At 40.0% G+C, this 15,848-nt stretch overlaps 1 protein-coding gene across 1 annotated transcript; it reads left to right on the top strand.

Moving 5' to 3' along the window:
* Positions 1 to 813: 813 nt before the first annotated feature.
* Positions 814 to 15,068, top strand: Smp_128570 (hypothetical protein; the record flags this gene model as incomplete). The annotated part of the gene is given in 4 exon segments (XM_018788854.1): positions 814 to 859; positions 13,134 to 13,135; positions 13,140 to 13,442; positions 14,472 to 15,068. Coding segments are annotated over 4 exon segments (948 nt in total).
* Between the last annotated feature and the right edge of the window lie 780 nt (positions 15,069 to 15,848).

Genomic DNA, 15,848 nt, shown 5'->3' with positions numbered 1-15,848 from the left:
GCCAACTTGATGACACTTTAATCTATGGACGACCTTTGAGCAACTGTAAACTGACTTTGAGAATGGACAATAATTTACTAGATCCGAATGAGTGTTATAAACCTGTATAAAGAATAAAACTGTGACTTACAGTTGATGGTAAGGGTGAGAAGTCGTACTCAAGGTTCTCACCATGAACTGACATAAGATAAAATTCCAAACTGCAATCTAGTCAAATGGATGAATGAATTCTGTTCCAAAATCCAGGACCTGTGATACTGAATCTGATTGGTTCGTCCATAAATTATTGTCTCTCTGATAAATTATATTATGAGAAATTAGAATGCTGAATTTTCTTTTAATTCGAACAGTGGTTCATGATAACTAGCACGTTTATCATCCACGACAACCATTAATTACACTTGATATTATCGGGGATAAACGCCAGTGTTGACTGTAGAGTTCTGAATAGTTTAGGATAGTAAATTGGTTACGCACTTTTATAGTACTTCCGAAACTTCAATTCCCTACCCGACGTTTGCGACCATGTTTCACACACGACATTCACGTCAACAATGATTTTGAGACAAATAATAGATATGGAGAATGAGGATTAAACCAACACAGTAGTCAATGTGATAGACTCTGAGTAGAACATTCACTGGTTGTACTGACTATATCACATAGGGTACATGTTTGAGTCATATAAATCGTACGTTGCGACGGGTTAGCGGTTAGAGCACCAAACTGCAAAGTTATAGGCATGAGCTTTACTCGGAAGGGTATCTCATAACCCACCTCACAAATGCGTTCCCTATCACTACCGTCGATTAAATGAAACTACATTTTAATGTGAAGAAGTTCCGGGAAGAAACTAAAGGTTGGTAAATATGTAGCTCACAACATTGATGTTTTACCGAAACAAAGTGAATTCTGACTGGGTTTCCGTCATTAAAATTAGAGATATTTTGCTTTTGTCAGCCTTTGAGTTGATAGAATTCTTTCGTAATTTTTAAATTTCTCAAAACACTATTCATAGGACGTTAGATGTTAGACTCTGATCGCATTTTTAGTTTCTCTCGGTGAGCCAAACTACTTGGCAAAATACAGACGGCTGAGATAAGTTCGACCATCACATATGCTTACCGTTAACTTATTCAATCGAGAAACCTTGAAAAGCTAATCCGATGCCGCAGCACTAATAGTTACTCAGATAATGGTTCACATGAATACGAAATGCAAAAGTTGGTGGCTCCATCCCATTGACTTCAACTAAGTATTCATGCCAAGTGTATGGAATTTCATTTTCAGCCAACTACACCCCGTCAGGCCCTAAACAGTCGCAGTCCAGGTTGCTTGGTGTTAGAATTTTTAATCTAAGTTCATTTAATATGCGACTATTGTTATGATGGGTGGTGTTCAAAATCTGGTACTGACACGTGATGTGCTAAAAGCTAACCACAACTGACTACGTGAGCAAGAAAGTATATTGGGCTACCGAGTAAAATACACAAATGCTTATATATACATAACTCTACATCTACGGAATTTAACCCCTTTTTTTAGCCAAGGACATGCGCTTGTCTTTCAGGTCACTTCTAAATGCTATTGGCCGACTTCATCGGGCTAATTTTGGTTGGCTTACCATATTGACTGTTAACAATGGTTGACGTCAAATATGTGAAATGCGTATTCAGAAAACGAGTCTTGCTTGTCGACTGGAATTTTACGGTAATTTTAGGCATCAAAATATTCTGACGAACCCATAGTTCACTGTTTATTACTACAAGTATATCGCGTGATAGCTTGCCATGTTCAGAAGCATGTCGTGGTCTTTATTATAACCAGTTATGTGGTAAAATATAGCGATGACAAAAAATGCAATGAAAAATTTATTCACTGTGCTAGTCGGTTTTACATCTTCTCTAGTCGTCCTGGAAAAGGAAAAAGAGGAATTGTAAGTCCATGTCGAAATAAACTTGTACTTGCACAAGGATACAAATTGTGCAAAAAAGCTGTTATACATGCCTATTTTTAACGTGCGACGGCTCGAAAAGTTTCATGGAATGATTGTCGTACATTTTAAAGAGAATAATGTAGACCTGAATGAGAATATTAGAAAAGACTTTCATATTGTCTGTTTGAACACATATTTTATAGACTATCAACATATCGAGAAGTGATTAATATAAGCTGGCTAGCGGTCGTAGGGGATTTGAAGCACGACGTACCCATTCGTGATCTGATACGGTTGCGTGCACAAGCGCCTTCAGTTAGGTGAGTCCGTTAAAACTAATGCGATCAGCATCAATGCAGAATGCTTACAGAACTATTGGTTTTGGGGATTTTTTTTACCGCTGCAGATCACTCCCCTCTAGTATGGTGGTGTTGGCCCTAAGACGTAGCCAGTGAGAAGTTTGAACCCGACTAGCTTGTCGTTGGTACACACTCTTCTGATAGCTCGTTACGTTCAGCAGTGTCTGGTCGTCTTTCTTCTTTATAAGGGGTCATGTAGTACAATATCATAATGAACAACAGATAAGGTGAAAATTCGTCCGTTTTCGTTCTTTTCAGTCGTCCTGGAAAAGAAAAAAGACATATGAGTGCATGTCTAGTTACATTTGTACGTTCGTAAAGACGCAAAGCGGGCGAAAAAGGAAAACAAACCTATGTACATGCGTTTCGTAAACATACAATAGCGTAAAACCGATTTTAACAGAATGCTGACGTTGTTGTAAGTCCCGTTTTTGTCGATGATTAAGCATTTGCGTTTGCAACGAAGGACCTTTAAGGGTCCTTCGTATGTCACTTCGAGAGGTTGTTGTAATGAGTCGCGACGTAAGAACATGTGTACTATGTCATAAGACAGGTCGAACGGAAACATCATTTAATCGCGCTCTAGTGGAAACAGTTTAGATGAACGCACGGTGTTTGTAAGTCCGTTGATGTAGTTTAAATCCATATTCATTGGAGAAGAAGGATCCAATAATTCTCCTAGAAGTCGGAGTATCGTTCCATAAACGGGTCGAGCTGCAGTGTATCGAATGTCAGCTTTCAGTGCATTGCGAATACCGAGTAAAAAATGTAGAAGAGCGTCTGTTCATTGTAAAACGATTGCAGCTGAAAGTGATGCTTTAAACTGTCGGCGACAGTGTTCTATCGGTCCGTTTGCCTATGGGTGGTAAGTGGTCGTTCGGAAGCGAGTGATTCCCAATAGTGTGGTTAGACAACGGGAAATTCCAGATTCAAACTGGTGTCCAAGGTCTGTAGTGTTAGTTGGAGGATGGTCAAAGTTTGCTATGCATTGTACGAAAAAGGCGTGGGCCTCTTTTTCAGCAGTAATGTCCTTGATATGTACTGCTTCTGACCATTGTGTGAAACAGTCTAAACTCGTTAATAGGTGAGAGTTTCCAGTTGAATCTATTATTAGTCCTACCTAATCAAAATGAACATGATCGAAACGAGCGTCCTGAGGTATGAAGGAGCTGGCCAATCGCTTTAGATTTCTGACAGTTTACACAGGGGCGTTCCCGCTCTCCCATATCTTTATTCAAACCAGACCAATAAAACCGTTCCGCGATGAGCTTGAAATTGCACGAACACCTGGTTGAGTAAGTTTGTGCAGCGTATTGAAGACGTTGCGTCGACAATGTCTCGGCACGACTGGACGATCCCTGCCCGTAGATGAGACAGGTAGTAAGGTTTAACGACCTGTTCCCACCTGTTTAATATTTAGTTTTAGGATTGTGGAAGGCAACTCGTGCTGAAGATCAGTGTCTTCTTTTTGAAGCTGGACAAGTTTAAGGAGGTCAATTCATTGAAAACTGTTCAAGGAGGTTATTTGAGGCAAGGCGTCTGCAACTACATTGTTTGTCTTGGAAACGTGTTGTATATCTGGAGTGAACTGCGATTTCTCGAGACTCTCGAGTTGAGTACTTGTCTGAAAGCAAGCTTATGGAGAGGTTGTGGGGTTTATGGTCGATGAACAGAGTGAATTCTTGGTCTTCCACGGGGTGTTGAAAGTGTCGTACAAAACAACAAATAACTAAATGTTCCCTGCCGAAAGTGCCATACCTCAATTCGGTGTCTAGCTATCGTCTCGGGAAGAATGCCAAAGGTTGTCAGGTGTGATCGATCCACCGTTGTTAGGCCCCTCCGACTACCTAGGCGGGTGTGTCTGCTGAGATACTAATGGGTGCCTGGGTGTCCTGATGTGCGAACGTTGTCGCTTGGGCGATAAGTCCCTCAGCTGTGGAGTATGCTTTTTCAGCGATGTTGCACAAATCGATGAATTCTGCACTTCCATGAAGTTGGTCTGTTAAATGTTTCGTGAGAGACGCTTGGTCCGGTATAACCCGTCGATAGAAACTTCTTAGGCAGCTGAACGTGCGTAGTTGCTTGATTGTGGTCGGTTCTGGGTAATCCAGCGTGGCCGCCACTTTATTTTTTAGAGGTTGGATGCCTTGAGCATCAATAGTGTATCCGGCGAGATCTAAGGATTTCTAGCTGATCTTACATTTTTAAGTGTTAACGTTAATGCCATGTTTTTACAGTCGTTCGGAAACAAGGTTCAGATGCCGGAGATGAGATTCTCTTTTTGGATGTGCGATCAAGTGGTCACCAACACACTCATGTAAGAATTTTAGACCTCGGAAAATGTCATCGATGAATCTGTAGAAAGTTTGTGCAGCACTTTTTAAGCCGAATGAATTGCGCGAAAATTCGTGGAGTTCAGAGGAGGTGATGATAATGATTCTGTGAATGTTTTCTAAAGCCATAGGAATTTGAACATATGGTTTAATCAGGTCGACTTTCAATGAAACAGTTTCACTTTTTAAAGTAGCTGTCAAATCGTTAGTGCGCTGCAAGGAGGAACGATTGGGAGTGGTTTTCATATCCGCTTGCCCATAATCATCAGTTGGACGCTTATCGTTTCTATCCCTTTCAGGGACTATGGGCGAAGCAAATGCCCATGAGCTGTTCGGTGGCCGAATAATTCCCAAGTCTATCATGTGCTCAGATTTGTTTTTGGTCATGTAGTCGTAATCTGGTGTGTAGCTTTGATGGATAAACACGACATTCTCTATAGAGCTTTGTAAATTTTGGGGTACCTGTCGAGTGTCCGTTGGAAGTATGGATCGATTATACACCTGAACTTGACTGGGATAATTTTCAGCCAGAAGAGGAAGAAGTTACACAAACAGATGATTTGGCATTGTCGCTTACTGACCTCCGCTTGTTGATGAGTAGATTATAGTGCTGTAGCAGGTATTTACAAATGATCAGAGTGGAAACATCTGCAACAACGAAGACCTAGTGAGTTTGTTTGCGTAAACTGATTATAAGACAAGCGTGTCGCTCGCCATATGTGGCGATTGGTTTTCATTTTGCCACCTGTAATTCGATAATCGGTTTATGCAGATAGTCGCCAGAACTGCGGAAAGAACGTTAAATTCTGAGCCAGTGTCAGCGAGATTGCGAACCTTCGTAATCACATCAGTGATGTATGACAGACGGCTATGTTCGCCGACAACGGTTGCCGTTGACGCATGTCGGTCGGTTTACGGCTCAGGGAAACCGCAGGCTTTTCTACAATTTCGGGAAGACTTTCCGCACCAATTTGATACAAGAACCAATCAAGCTTATCTGTCTCTCGTGATCTAGAGACAGATCGTCTCGTGAGGACATAAGGACACTTTGGGAGCGTCTACAGTCATGACGAATATTGTGGTAACGTGTCACAGTGTGACAGAGTTTTGTAACGTAATTTCGTGTCGTCTGAGTCCTTCCTTTGACTGGAAAGATCTCGGCGTTTTAAGTCCCGGTAAGCTCGAGAATTCGGTTGGCAAATGAAGCCAATTCGTCTACAGTGTAGTTTTGAAATGAGACAAGCACCGCCTGCACCTGTTGGGGCAGATTAGACATGAAAAGCTGTTTAAACAGGTCCTCGTCAAACGTCCATTGACCAATGAATTCTCGCATACGCAGCAACATTTCTGTTGTTGCATGTTGAGAAAAAGTTGACTCAACCTTTGTCGGTCAGTTAGGTCTCCAAGTTTAAGGATAGACTTCGTTAAAGTGTCGTAGGGTTCAGAAACATCACCAGTAAACATATGTTTGACTAACCTGTTAAAATAGCGCGGTGGTGTCCTAATTGCAGAGTAGAACCGTGCATTGGAGCCGTGCTATTGGAGGTAATCTTCTGCGTGGCAGAACCAGTTTTCCATATTGTCGGGCCAGAATGGCATGAGTTGAAGGGTGAGAGGCTAAAGTTTTTTTGATCTTAAATAATTTAGGCATCTGTTTGGCCATTATGAATATAAGGTATGTCAATGAACGAGAAAAACGCTTCAAAAATACTAAAAAATATCATATCAAGATGATACAAGTATTTGGAGTTTGACAACGCCTTTACGCGCACCACTTTATAATCGAAGTATATCATGCAGTCAAATCAAAAGTCAGAAGCGGAGAGATTCGAAGATATATTTGATAGATTATCGATATATCGAGAAGCGATTAATATAAGCTGGCTAGCAGTCGTAGGGGGTTTGAATCACAACGTACCCATTCGTGATCTGATACGGTTGCGTGCACAAGCGCCTTCAGTTAGGTGAGTCCGTTAAAACTAATGCGATCAGCATCAATGCAGAATGCTTACAGAACTATTGATTTTAGGGTTTACTTTGCACTGCAGGATGTAGAGTGTCATTGCCGGCCAATTCTTACTCAAAGATATGAATTTGAAGATGCGCAAGCTTCGCACTTGTTATACTAGTGGACAGTCGAATTTTACCCATTGCTACTGTTATTAACTGCAATTAGTAGTTACTTCCTACACCACGCTGTTTCTTATCGTCTCCGATTATCGGCTGTTTATTTTTATTTTGCCACATGCATTTGTCCATTGATCTACGCTGCCACATTTTTGACGTCATTCAATTTTTTCGTCTAATTGTCTTGGCCCTTATCTTCCGTCTGGTTTACTTTTATCCTAATTCGTGAATTATTCATATTACAAGCAATTAATGTACTTCCCTTTAATATGATGAATGATAGTTATAGAAACCCCACTGCTATAGAACAAGCACATCCATTATACCGAAGAAACATTAATCTCCAAATAATTGTACATTTCACTAAGATTGGTGCTTCCAAGTTTTTACATTACCCACATTGAACTAAAAAAATGATTTAGAAATGCAGATTACCATCAATAAGGAAGGAAAAAGAAGTGGATTGGTTCACATCGGTTTGCATTAACGGTACCAGATGTTAGAATTTGCGTGTCTTTTGAATTAGACAAGGCCAACGTTTCAAGTACTGCGTTACCCATACGGATGTACTCTGAGCGTCTAAAATATCTAGAAAATAAATTAGTACAAGATGGGTCTGTGTCCAATGCATTTTTGAATGAGGGACCAGTGGAAAATTGTCAGGAATCTGTGGATGTAAAGCCAGGTGTTGCCGATAATGGTAGGTGTTCTTCGACTGAAATAGTTGTAGACTTAAGTCCAGCCTTAGCTGGAATAGGTATTGGGGTTGCCAGGTTACTTTAAGCGAGTTTACTTAACATATTTTAGCATGTTCTTAGAGGTTTTATTATCACATCCTTTCATTGTAATAAGGAACCAGTGTCAAGTTTTGGAATCAAGTCGATGTCTTCATTTAACCCCTTTCACCCTCATACCTGTTGTTCGGAAGTGCATACAGTCTCAGGTAAATTTTTGACCCAATAATATGTATTTGATTAGGGTTTATCATTTCTTTGGAAGGGGTTGGGGAGTGTGTTTATCATTCGCGGTTTAAACCTTATGACTGAGAATCTCGTTTGCGAGCTTACATCATTACCCAAGTAAGCAATTCCTTTATGTACAATATTTTCAGGGAGGTCTCCAAATTAAGTTCGTCCAGACGCCTCCTAGGTCATCTTCTTCTTAAAGTGTAAGTTGTTGCCGTTGTTATTTATTCTACTCCAGTTGTTCATGGGTTGTTCTCACCCCATTTTTCTCAGCAAGCATTGTTGAAATTATTCAGGTGAGTTGGTGTGTTATGTTTTCGTGCTTTCACTTGTTTTCGTTGTTCATTTGTCTACTAAGGGGTAAACGACCAGTTTTACGAAGATCAACGTTGTTTGATTACCCCAGGAAATTGACCATGGACAATCAATTACTAGTTTTAACTTCTTATATCTAATAAAGCCTATAACCTAGTGGCTAAAAGTCATATGCCATAATCGCTAGATCACCTCTCCACATAGACATGATATCGTCACATATAATTACGTTTCGTTCGCCTCCGTCGTGGGTTATAGTTTAAAGGATTTGACTTCTAACAATTAAGTTTTGGATTCAAGTCTCATTATATTTGCACCACTTTTAGCAAGTTAGGCGGAATCTCTAAATACATCCAATCGATTCCCCTTAGTATTTTACTATAGTCGGAGTTGACGACGTAATTCAGTCCCGAATTAACATTTTATTTAGAGTGATGGAAATACACTACAAACATTGTTGGATTGTTACCTAAGGTATCTAGATGACTTTATGCACCAAACGGAAAATTGTCGTTTGCCTACTCCGATTTCGTTAGGGAACTTTCTAGTAGTAGATTGACCCTTTAAACGAATAACGTTTTCGAAAATATAACTGAAGATTTGCACAAAACAGGATTAACTAGTTCCGATAAATAATCTTCGATATAGTCGATCCCCATTCTAGTTGACTATGAGCCGAACTCAGCTATAACAAATTTTTACAAATGAAGTCTGTATGTACTAATTTCTTTTACATTTTAGGGGCATATATTTCTTTAAGACTTTTATACGATACTGTTGAATGCCCAGTTCAGAAGTCAGACTAGGAAGAGATCGTTAAACATGCTTATGTCCCCAAATGCCCTGGTACCGCCGAGAATGGGGAGAGTCCACTCTCCCTCTCCAAATGCTCTCACATGGCCACGCGAATATATAGCCTCTGCCAGGGAAGTCCTACTCACTGCCTTCTCGTGGCGGGGGTGTTATTTACGAAAGTGAGAGGACGAAAAGCGAATGTCCGGCGCTTTAACCGGGTTGGTGGACACGGAGGGTCCACCTAGGGGAGTTGGAAAACCCTGATTCCAGACCAATGGTGCACATGGGCTCCAGTATCCTGATGGAACGAATGGCGAATGAACCTGTTGTTAGTCAACGGCTACCATGGGACTGCATCTCCTCACGATGCTCCACTGCCTTGTGGATCAGACCTTTAGGTCAAAGGCTCGGGGTGTGGCCCCCTAAGAAAACCACCTGCTTCGGTTTGGGCACCCGGGCAGTATCACAGCTCACACACAAATAAATGAAATGACGAATTCTATTGACGATACTATTCTCGCTCATATTAGAAGCAAGACAATTTACACTATTATTATTATTATTACCATTATTATTATTATTATTATTATTATTATTATTATTTACTACGTCGCTTTTCCACTCCCTTTATTCTAAAATTGTGTATTCTTCCTTTCCAACTTATGCAGTAGCTCGCCCATGGTGGAAACTCTGTCCTATCTAAACGATCTTCAGTCACTGTCTGATTGAAAGTGAATGCTTCCACCGATTATGAATACTGAAGCAGTCTTTCTGAAACCACGTACGCCGTTCAAGCTGGCTTCCTTCAACGTTCGCACACTAATGCAGATCAGACAACAGATAGGGCTGGCTATGTCTTTGGAAGGTCTTAATGTTGACGTTTGTTGTCTATCGGAGACCCGTATTCAAGACTCTAGTGAAGTACTACAAATCCGCTCTCCATCTGTCGCCTCGAAAAGCTTGTTTCACGTGCGCTTATCCGGGGACCCTGTGGCATCCTCGTCTGGTCGTGCTGGCGTTGGTGTTGCACTAAGCGCTAGGGCTGAGGCAGCACTAATCGATTGGATCCCCATTAACAGTCGGTTATGTGCTGTTAGATCAGAAAGTTCCATCAAAGTGAGAAGAAACCGGCGTGAGAAACGGTGTCTTTTCGTCATCTCCGCCTATGCCCCGACAGATTGCAGCCCGGATGCAATCAAGGATGAGTTTTACCACCAGTTAACAGTTCTTCTCCAGAAAGCGCGTTCGACAGATATTGTAGTATTAGCCGGAGACTTGAATGCTCAGGTCGGGCATCTAGGCACAGAAGAGAGTCGTTTAGGTGGCCGATGGGGACTTGTTGGTCGCAGGACAGATAACGGGGACCGTTTGCTGCAACTGTGCACAGACCACAACCTGTTTCTGGCTAGCACTAACTTCCGGCACAGTCATCGCCGGTGTGCCACCTGGCGTCCTCCCTCTGCATCTCAAGCCTGGACTCAGATTGGTCACATCGCGATCAGCTACCGCTGGCGTGGTTGTGTACAAGACTGCCGCTCCTTTTGGAGTACCTATCTGGAGTCTGATCATGCCCTGGTCTGCGCCAATCTCACCTTACTTTTCAGTGGCCGAAGGATTGACCACCACCAACGGATCGATGTTAGTAAACTGTCTGCAACTTCTATTGCAAGTAAGTATCGAGCGGAGTTAGCCTCTAGGCTAGCTACCATCCCACCGAAAAGTATAGATGAGCATTGGTTGCATCTTCACGACGCCATGAAAATGGCGAGTAAAGCCGCTTGCGGCATGAAAGAAAGCTGCAAAGGGCTAGCTTCTGTTGGTCCTTCACGACTCCCTGGCTGGGGTCCGAGAGATGGTGCAACACAGTGACTAGAGACGTTATCAGATATGGCTCAGAATAGAAGCCAGTGGCGATCCTGCTGCAACCTTCTTTTACTTTCTACATAAAGAGGGATTCTAACTTTCTTAACTGAAAGAGTCTTCTGGTTGTACATTTCAGTCCGCCTTATCTTTTCATCCCTTCTCTCCCTACTTTCATTATTTTGTGTGGCGCATATGTATCTGGTGCCCTTTTGTACCAATATATATGTGTTTAAATAAATAAATAAATAAATTATGTCCCAAATCCTGGATATTTAATATAAACATCAACATCTTCCTTTTAAATCAACCTATTTCTTCAGGTTTGCTGCCCGTGAGCTCCACCCAGGTGTTAGGTGGTTATTAACTGTAGTTTCGTAAAAAAAGTATGAATATAGTCAGATGTATTAAATCGTTCAGTAGATATTCGAGTATGAGCTGAACTCTAGGTTTGACAGCTAGTGCTACTAATTGGGTGCCCAAACAAAAGCAGATAGAGTGGGTTTTGGATCTTGGACTTAATTTCTTAAGGTCGAACTTAAGAACCACTGAAACACGGCTCTAGTTTAGAAAATATATCAGTCTGTAAGTCACAAGCTACATCAGTCAGTCGGTCAGCTACAACGTAGGACCAGGCACATATATGCATCGGTCCAAGTTGCCATGCCTCATTAGCACAACAAGATGAACACTGAATTCATAGTAGTTAATTTAAGGGTGGTGATATATAAAAGAAAGATTATATATCAGGATATAGTATAGGAAGAAAGACAGATATGAAGCAATTTTAATCTCAAGGTTTAATGGAAGATAAAGAGTGTATACACCTACGCTATTGTGATCGATCCTGAGACATGTCACGCAGAGTCTCCAACCATTGGTTACGATAGTCACGTGGACCCTAACCAAGTAGTCTGCATCTACCAACATGGCTCAGACGAGAAGTTAGTGACTTCAAGCTCTGATGCCATGTTTTGGTTTGGCCACCCCTAACTCTCTTCCAACCATCCCCTATACTAGTCAGCATATCGCGTCGTGGTAATCGCTGTTCAGGCATACGTAACATGTGGCCCAACCATCTCAGTCGATGAAGATTCACAACCTCATCAACTGATTTACCATCATTTTCTAATACCCTGTGTCTAACCTCGCTATTACTTACCCGGTGATCCCAGCGAATGAGGGCAATATTTCTAAGACATCTGTGATCAAATACTAGTGACTTACGAGTATCTTCTACTGTTAATAGCCACGTTTCGCAGCCGTAAAGTAGAACAGAGCGAACTGCTGCGCAGTATACTCGTCCCTTAATTGATAGACGGATATCTCGTCTTCGCCATAAGTGACGTAAGTTGGCAAAAACCAGGTGAGCTTTTTGAATCCGTGCTGAGATGTCGTCAGACACCAACCCATTAGGGCTGATCAGACTTCCAAGGTAAGTGAAGTTGTCGACGAGTTCGACTACTTCACTCCCTATCCTTAGTTCAGGTGTTGACTCAGGCCAGTCCTAGAAAATAGTACATTTTAATACATTTATAATATGGGGTACTCGCGTCATTATTACTCACTGATTTTTCGGATAGATATGAAACTGATCTGACTACTGTGGCTGTGACATTTTGAAGGAGTTTAAAAATCGTTCATTTTCATCGTTGAATCTTCTGTTTTCAGTTGCTTTGTAAACGTTTACGTTTTCTAAGTGCTTATTGTTTTAAAAGGAATATGCCATTTGAATAACTAAAATAAATTAACTAATAGATCCGTAAATTCGGATTACTTATTGTTTTCACGGTTTGTGATACATTGTTCAAAAAACCTTCGTAATATTAAATATCTGTTTTTCCACCTTCCGTTTAAAAAAGCAGATAATTTCTTCGAAGAATATGTATTTCTCCGACTATATCATACCCAGTTTAAGTTAATTAAATTTTCATTTACATATCGATATTATGTTACCTATATAGGTCTAATGCTTTCGTCTCGCCACACCACACATATATATCTGGTGCCCCTTTGTACCAATATGTATGTGTTTAAATAAATAAATCGATTTTCAAACTTGTTCTCTATTCCATCTACCAACCTTTGGGCATTTTTTTATGTGTACTTCATAGCTTAGTGAATGAGAATCAACATGATTATTGAGTTTAATCATTTGTTTATTTGCTATCACCAATCGATTGTTTATAAGCTGCGTTGGTCTGGTCATTGATTAAAACCCACTGAACTATACCGTAGTTCTAGAACTACTTTATCACAACACATTGAACTAGTTCAAGTTACACGGAGTATTTTCGAATAAAGTAATTTCGCTACTCAGTCTATAGTTTTGTTTATTTTGAAAACCAAAGTTAGTATTATAATTACATTCATATTAATTTGACTAAAGCCATTTTCTTTTTCGTGTTTTAATCTACAAATGTTTTTACGATGATGTTTTTAGTCTGATAAAGCTTCCGAACCAACTACCCTTCTTTCTTGTGTACTCGATGGTTTTTACCGCTTATTTCACATGCCGTCATCCCCAAGATTAGGCTCACCAGGTTCAATGTTTCGCAGTGGTCATACTATCAGGAGCATTCCGATCGCGACGTCACGTTTGCTGCCTGTTTGGCGTCTCTTTCCTCCTGTTGTTTTACTTAATGTCGGTCATTATGTTGTTCGATCGTTTGCAAGCACTGTAGCTTTGTACTACTGGAGTGGTAATGAGGATCGTCTTGAACGAGATGCGGAAATGGACTTTAATTATAAGGTATATCAAACAGTTCTGTTTAAACTGAACTAAATTATGTATTATCTGTTTCTTAAATGATCTCTGATAGTCCCATAAACAGCAAAAGTATGGTCGTGCTTACCAGTTATCAGAATGGTTCTTTTAAAGTAGCGGTTTTGTTGGTTGGTGTCACCTTTTGTTAACTTGGCTGTGCAATATGTGTTGGTATGAGTAGTATATCTCCATATTTCCATGTCTAGTGAACTGGCATTCGAAATTAGGGATTCAAGTCACGGATATATAATTATGTTCGTAGATTATCAACAAAATGAGTCGCAATTAAAAAATCAAATAAAATTTTACTGGCAAAAAGATATTCAAAAAACTAAGAAGAATAAGGATTTATTTCCCCATATATTGGTATGTTAGGTTTCTCTATTCACAAAGTTTGTTAAACATGCTGTTGAATCAGGTCCACTTGCATTTCCACTTTTGAAGTTTTCATGACATGGAGTTTTTGTCAAGAAATAGTGACAGCTGTCGATTGTAAATGTGTCATGTAATGACACTAGCCAAATAAAGACGTGCCACTGGAGTTAATATCAAAATCCTTCCAAATTGTAGACTAGTTGCGCAAGAATGTCACCTTCACATACTGAAAGTTATTTATATGCAGTTACGATAATTAGTGTTAAACTCTCAGCCATTTTTGATAACACCAACATATGTTACGAATTCATCTGTGCCACTAACGATTTTGATAAGCTGGGGATATACATTAGACAAGAAACTCTTCCATTAAATGTCTGGGACGAAATGGTATTGGTTTCGTGGAGTTAAGAATCATAAAGAACCTTAAGAAGGATTTTGTGTAATCTCTGATGCTCTGGGTTTCTGTGTTCCAATATTACAAGGGCGAATTTCCCAACGTTTTAGTACTACTCGAAAACTTCTGACCAAGATGTGTACAATGGATTCGGAGATTTCAGCATACATATTACCATGTTTTTTTTCTGATAGAATCTTGTATTTTATTAATAGAAACTTTTATTTCTTATCAAATTTCAGACTGAAGGTTTTAATCGGAATAGGTGTTCTGGATTTCCTATTCATTATGCAATACCAAACGCACATACATCTGTTAGTGAGCGTCATACAACAGATATGGATACTTTAATTTACCAACGTCAGGACACCGCTTTACAGGCGATTTATGATCGTTATTATGCCGATTTGTTCGCTGGGATGACAGCTAATTTTGTCGCAGATGTTGTACTTTATCCAGTAGAAACCCTAGTACTACGGTTGTGTGTACAAGGCACTCGTACTCTGGTTGATAATATGGATACGGGTGATGTAGTTGTTCCCATTGTTTCTTCATATGACGGATTTTTTGATGCACTTCGCTCTAGCTTGGGGTCGCCTGTTGGAATCCTGGGTCTTTTTAAAGGTTTTGGTGCCCTTATAGCTCAATATGCCCTACAGGCACTGTTTATTTTTGGGATCCGTTGTTTGTATGAACATCTTCTTTGTCTTTGGGCTCCTCCACCTACTGATAACAAAGTTTACTCAAAGTCAAGCTCCAGACCAAATGTATCTACCGCATTTGAGGGCTTGGAGTCAATCGCTGCTGGTGACTCTCCGTCTACTGTTGATAACTGGTAACGTCATATGTGTTATTGTTGTGTTAATTTTGATGAGTAAAATTCGCCATCGTTGTACAGTTTCATGCTCATACATTCAAACATCACATTTACATTCTAACTTCACCTACTGCCTATTTTTTTCATTTGCATCATTTCTTGGAGACTATCTAGGCTAGAACTAAGCTGGATTTAATTAAAAATGTAGACTTTCAACATTAAAGAGGAAAAAATCGCTTTTATCTATTTTTAACGAAAGGAAGCAGGATAAAATTTCCAACTGTCAATTTTCACTCATCATTTGTAAATTGATTTTTGAGGATTATCTAATTGCTCATTTTTAGATTTTCACATATTAAACTGTATTCATGTAAAATTATTGTATATTTTCTCTTTCCGTTGTTGGTTTAAGCCATTTAGAAAATGAAGAATTTAGTTTCCCTCGTTGCTCTTCTAAATTACTGGGTCACGCGTGGCTATTCATTTAAATAAAATAACAAATGTGACGTCATTTTAATGGTGAAGAATGAATGTACACTCAACTAAACGTTTCTATTGGACGTGAGTAAATGTGTAAAGACTTCTTCCTTCCTATTTCGCTACTTGTATGAACTCCCGGTCACCTATTCGCTATATTGCCTGAGTTAGTATAATTAACTATGCAACCTCAGACTCTTGATCTGAACTATGTGGTGAAATATAACTTTTTTGTCTTAGTTCGTCCTTGTGTGTGAAATACACGTTTGATAATCGCAGGCGACACTACAGAATTTCGGTCACAAATGTTTATGCTTCATGTTAC

Source organism: Schistosoma mansoni, chromosome W (assembly GCF_000237925.1).
Source record: "Schistosoma mansoni strain Puerto Rico chromosome W, complete genome".
NCBI lineage: Eukaryota > Metazoa > Platyhelminthes > Trematoda > Strigeidida > Schistosomatidae > Schistosoma > Schistosoma mansoni.
This window is presented reverse-complemented; position numbering and strand designations above follow the sequence as displayed.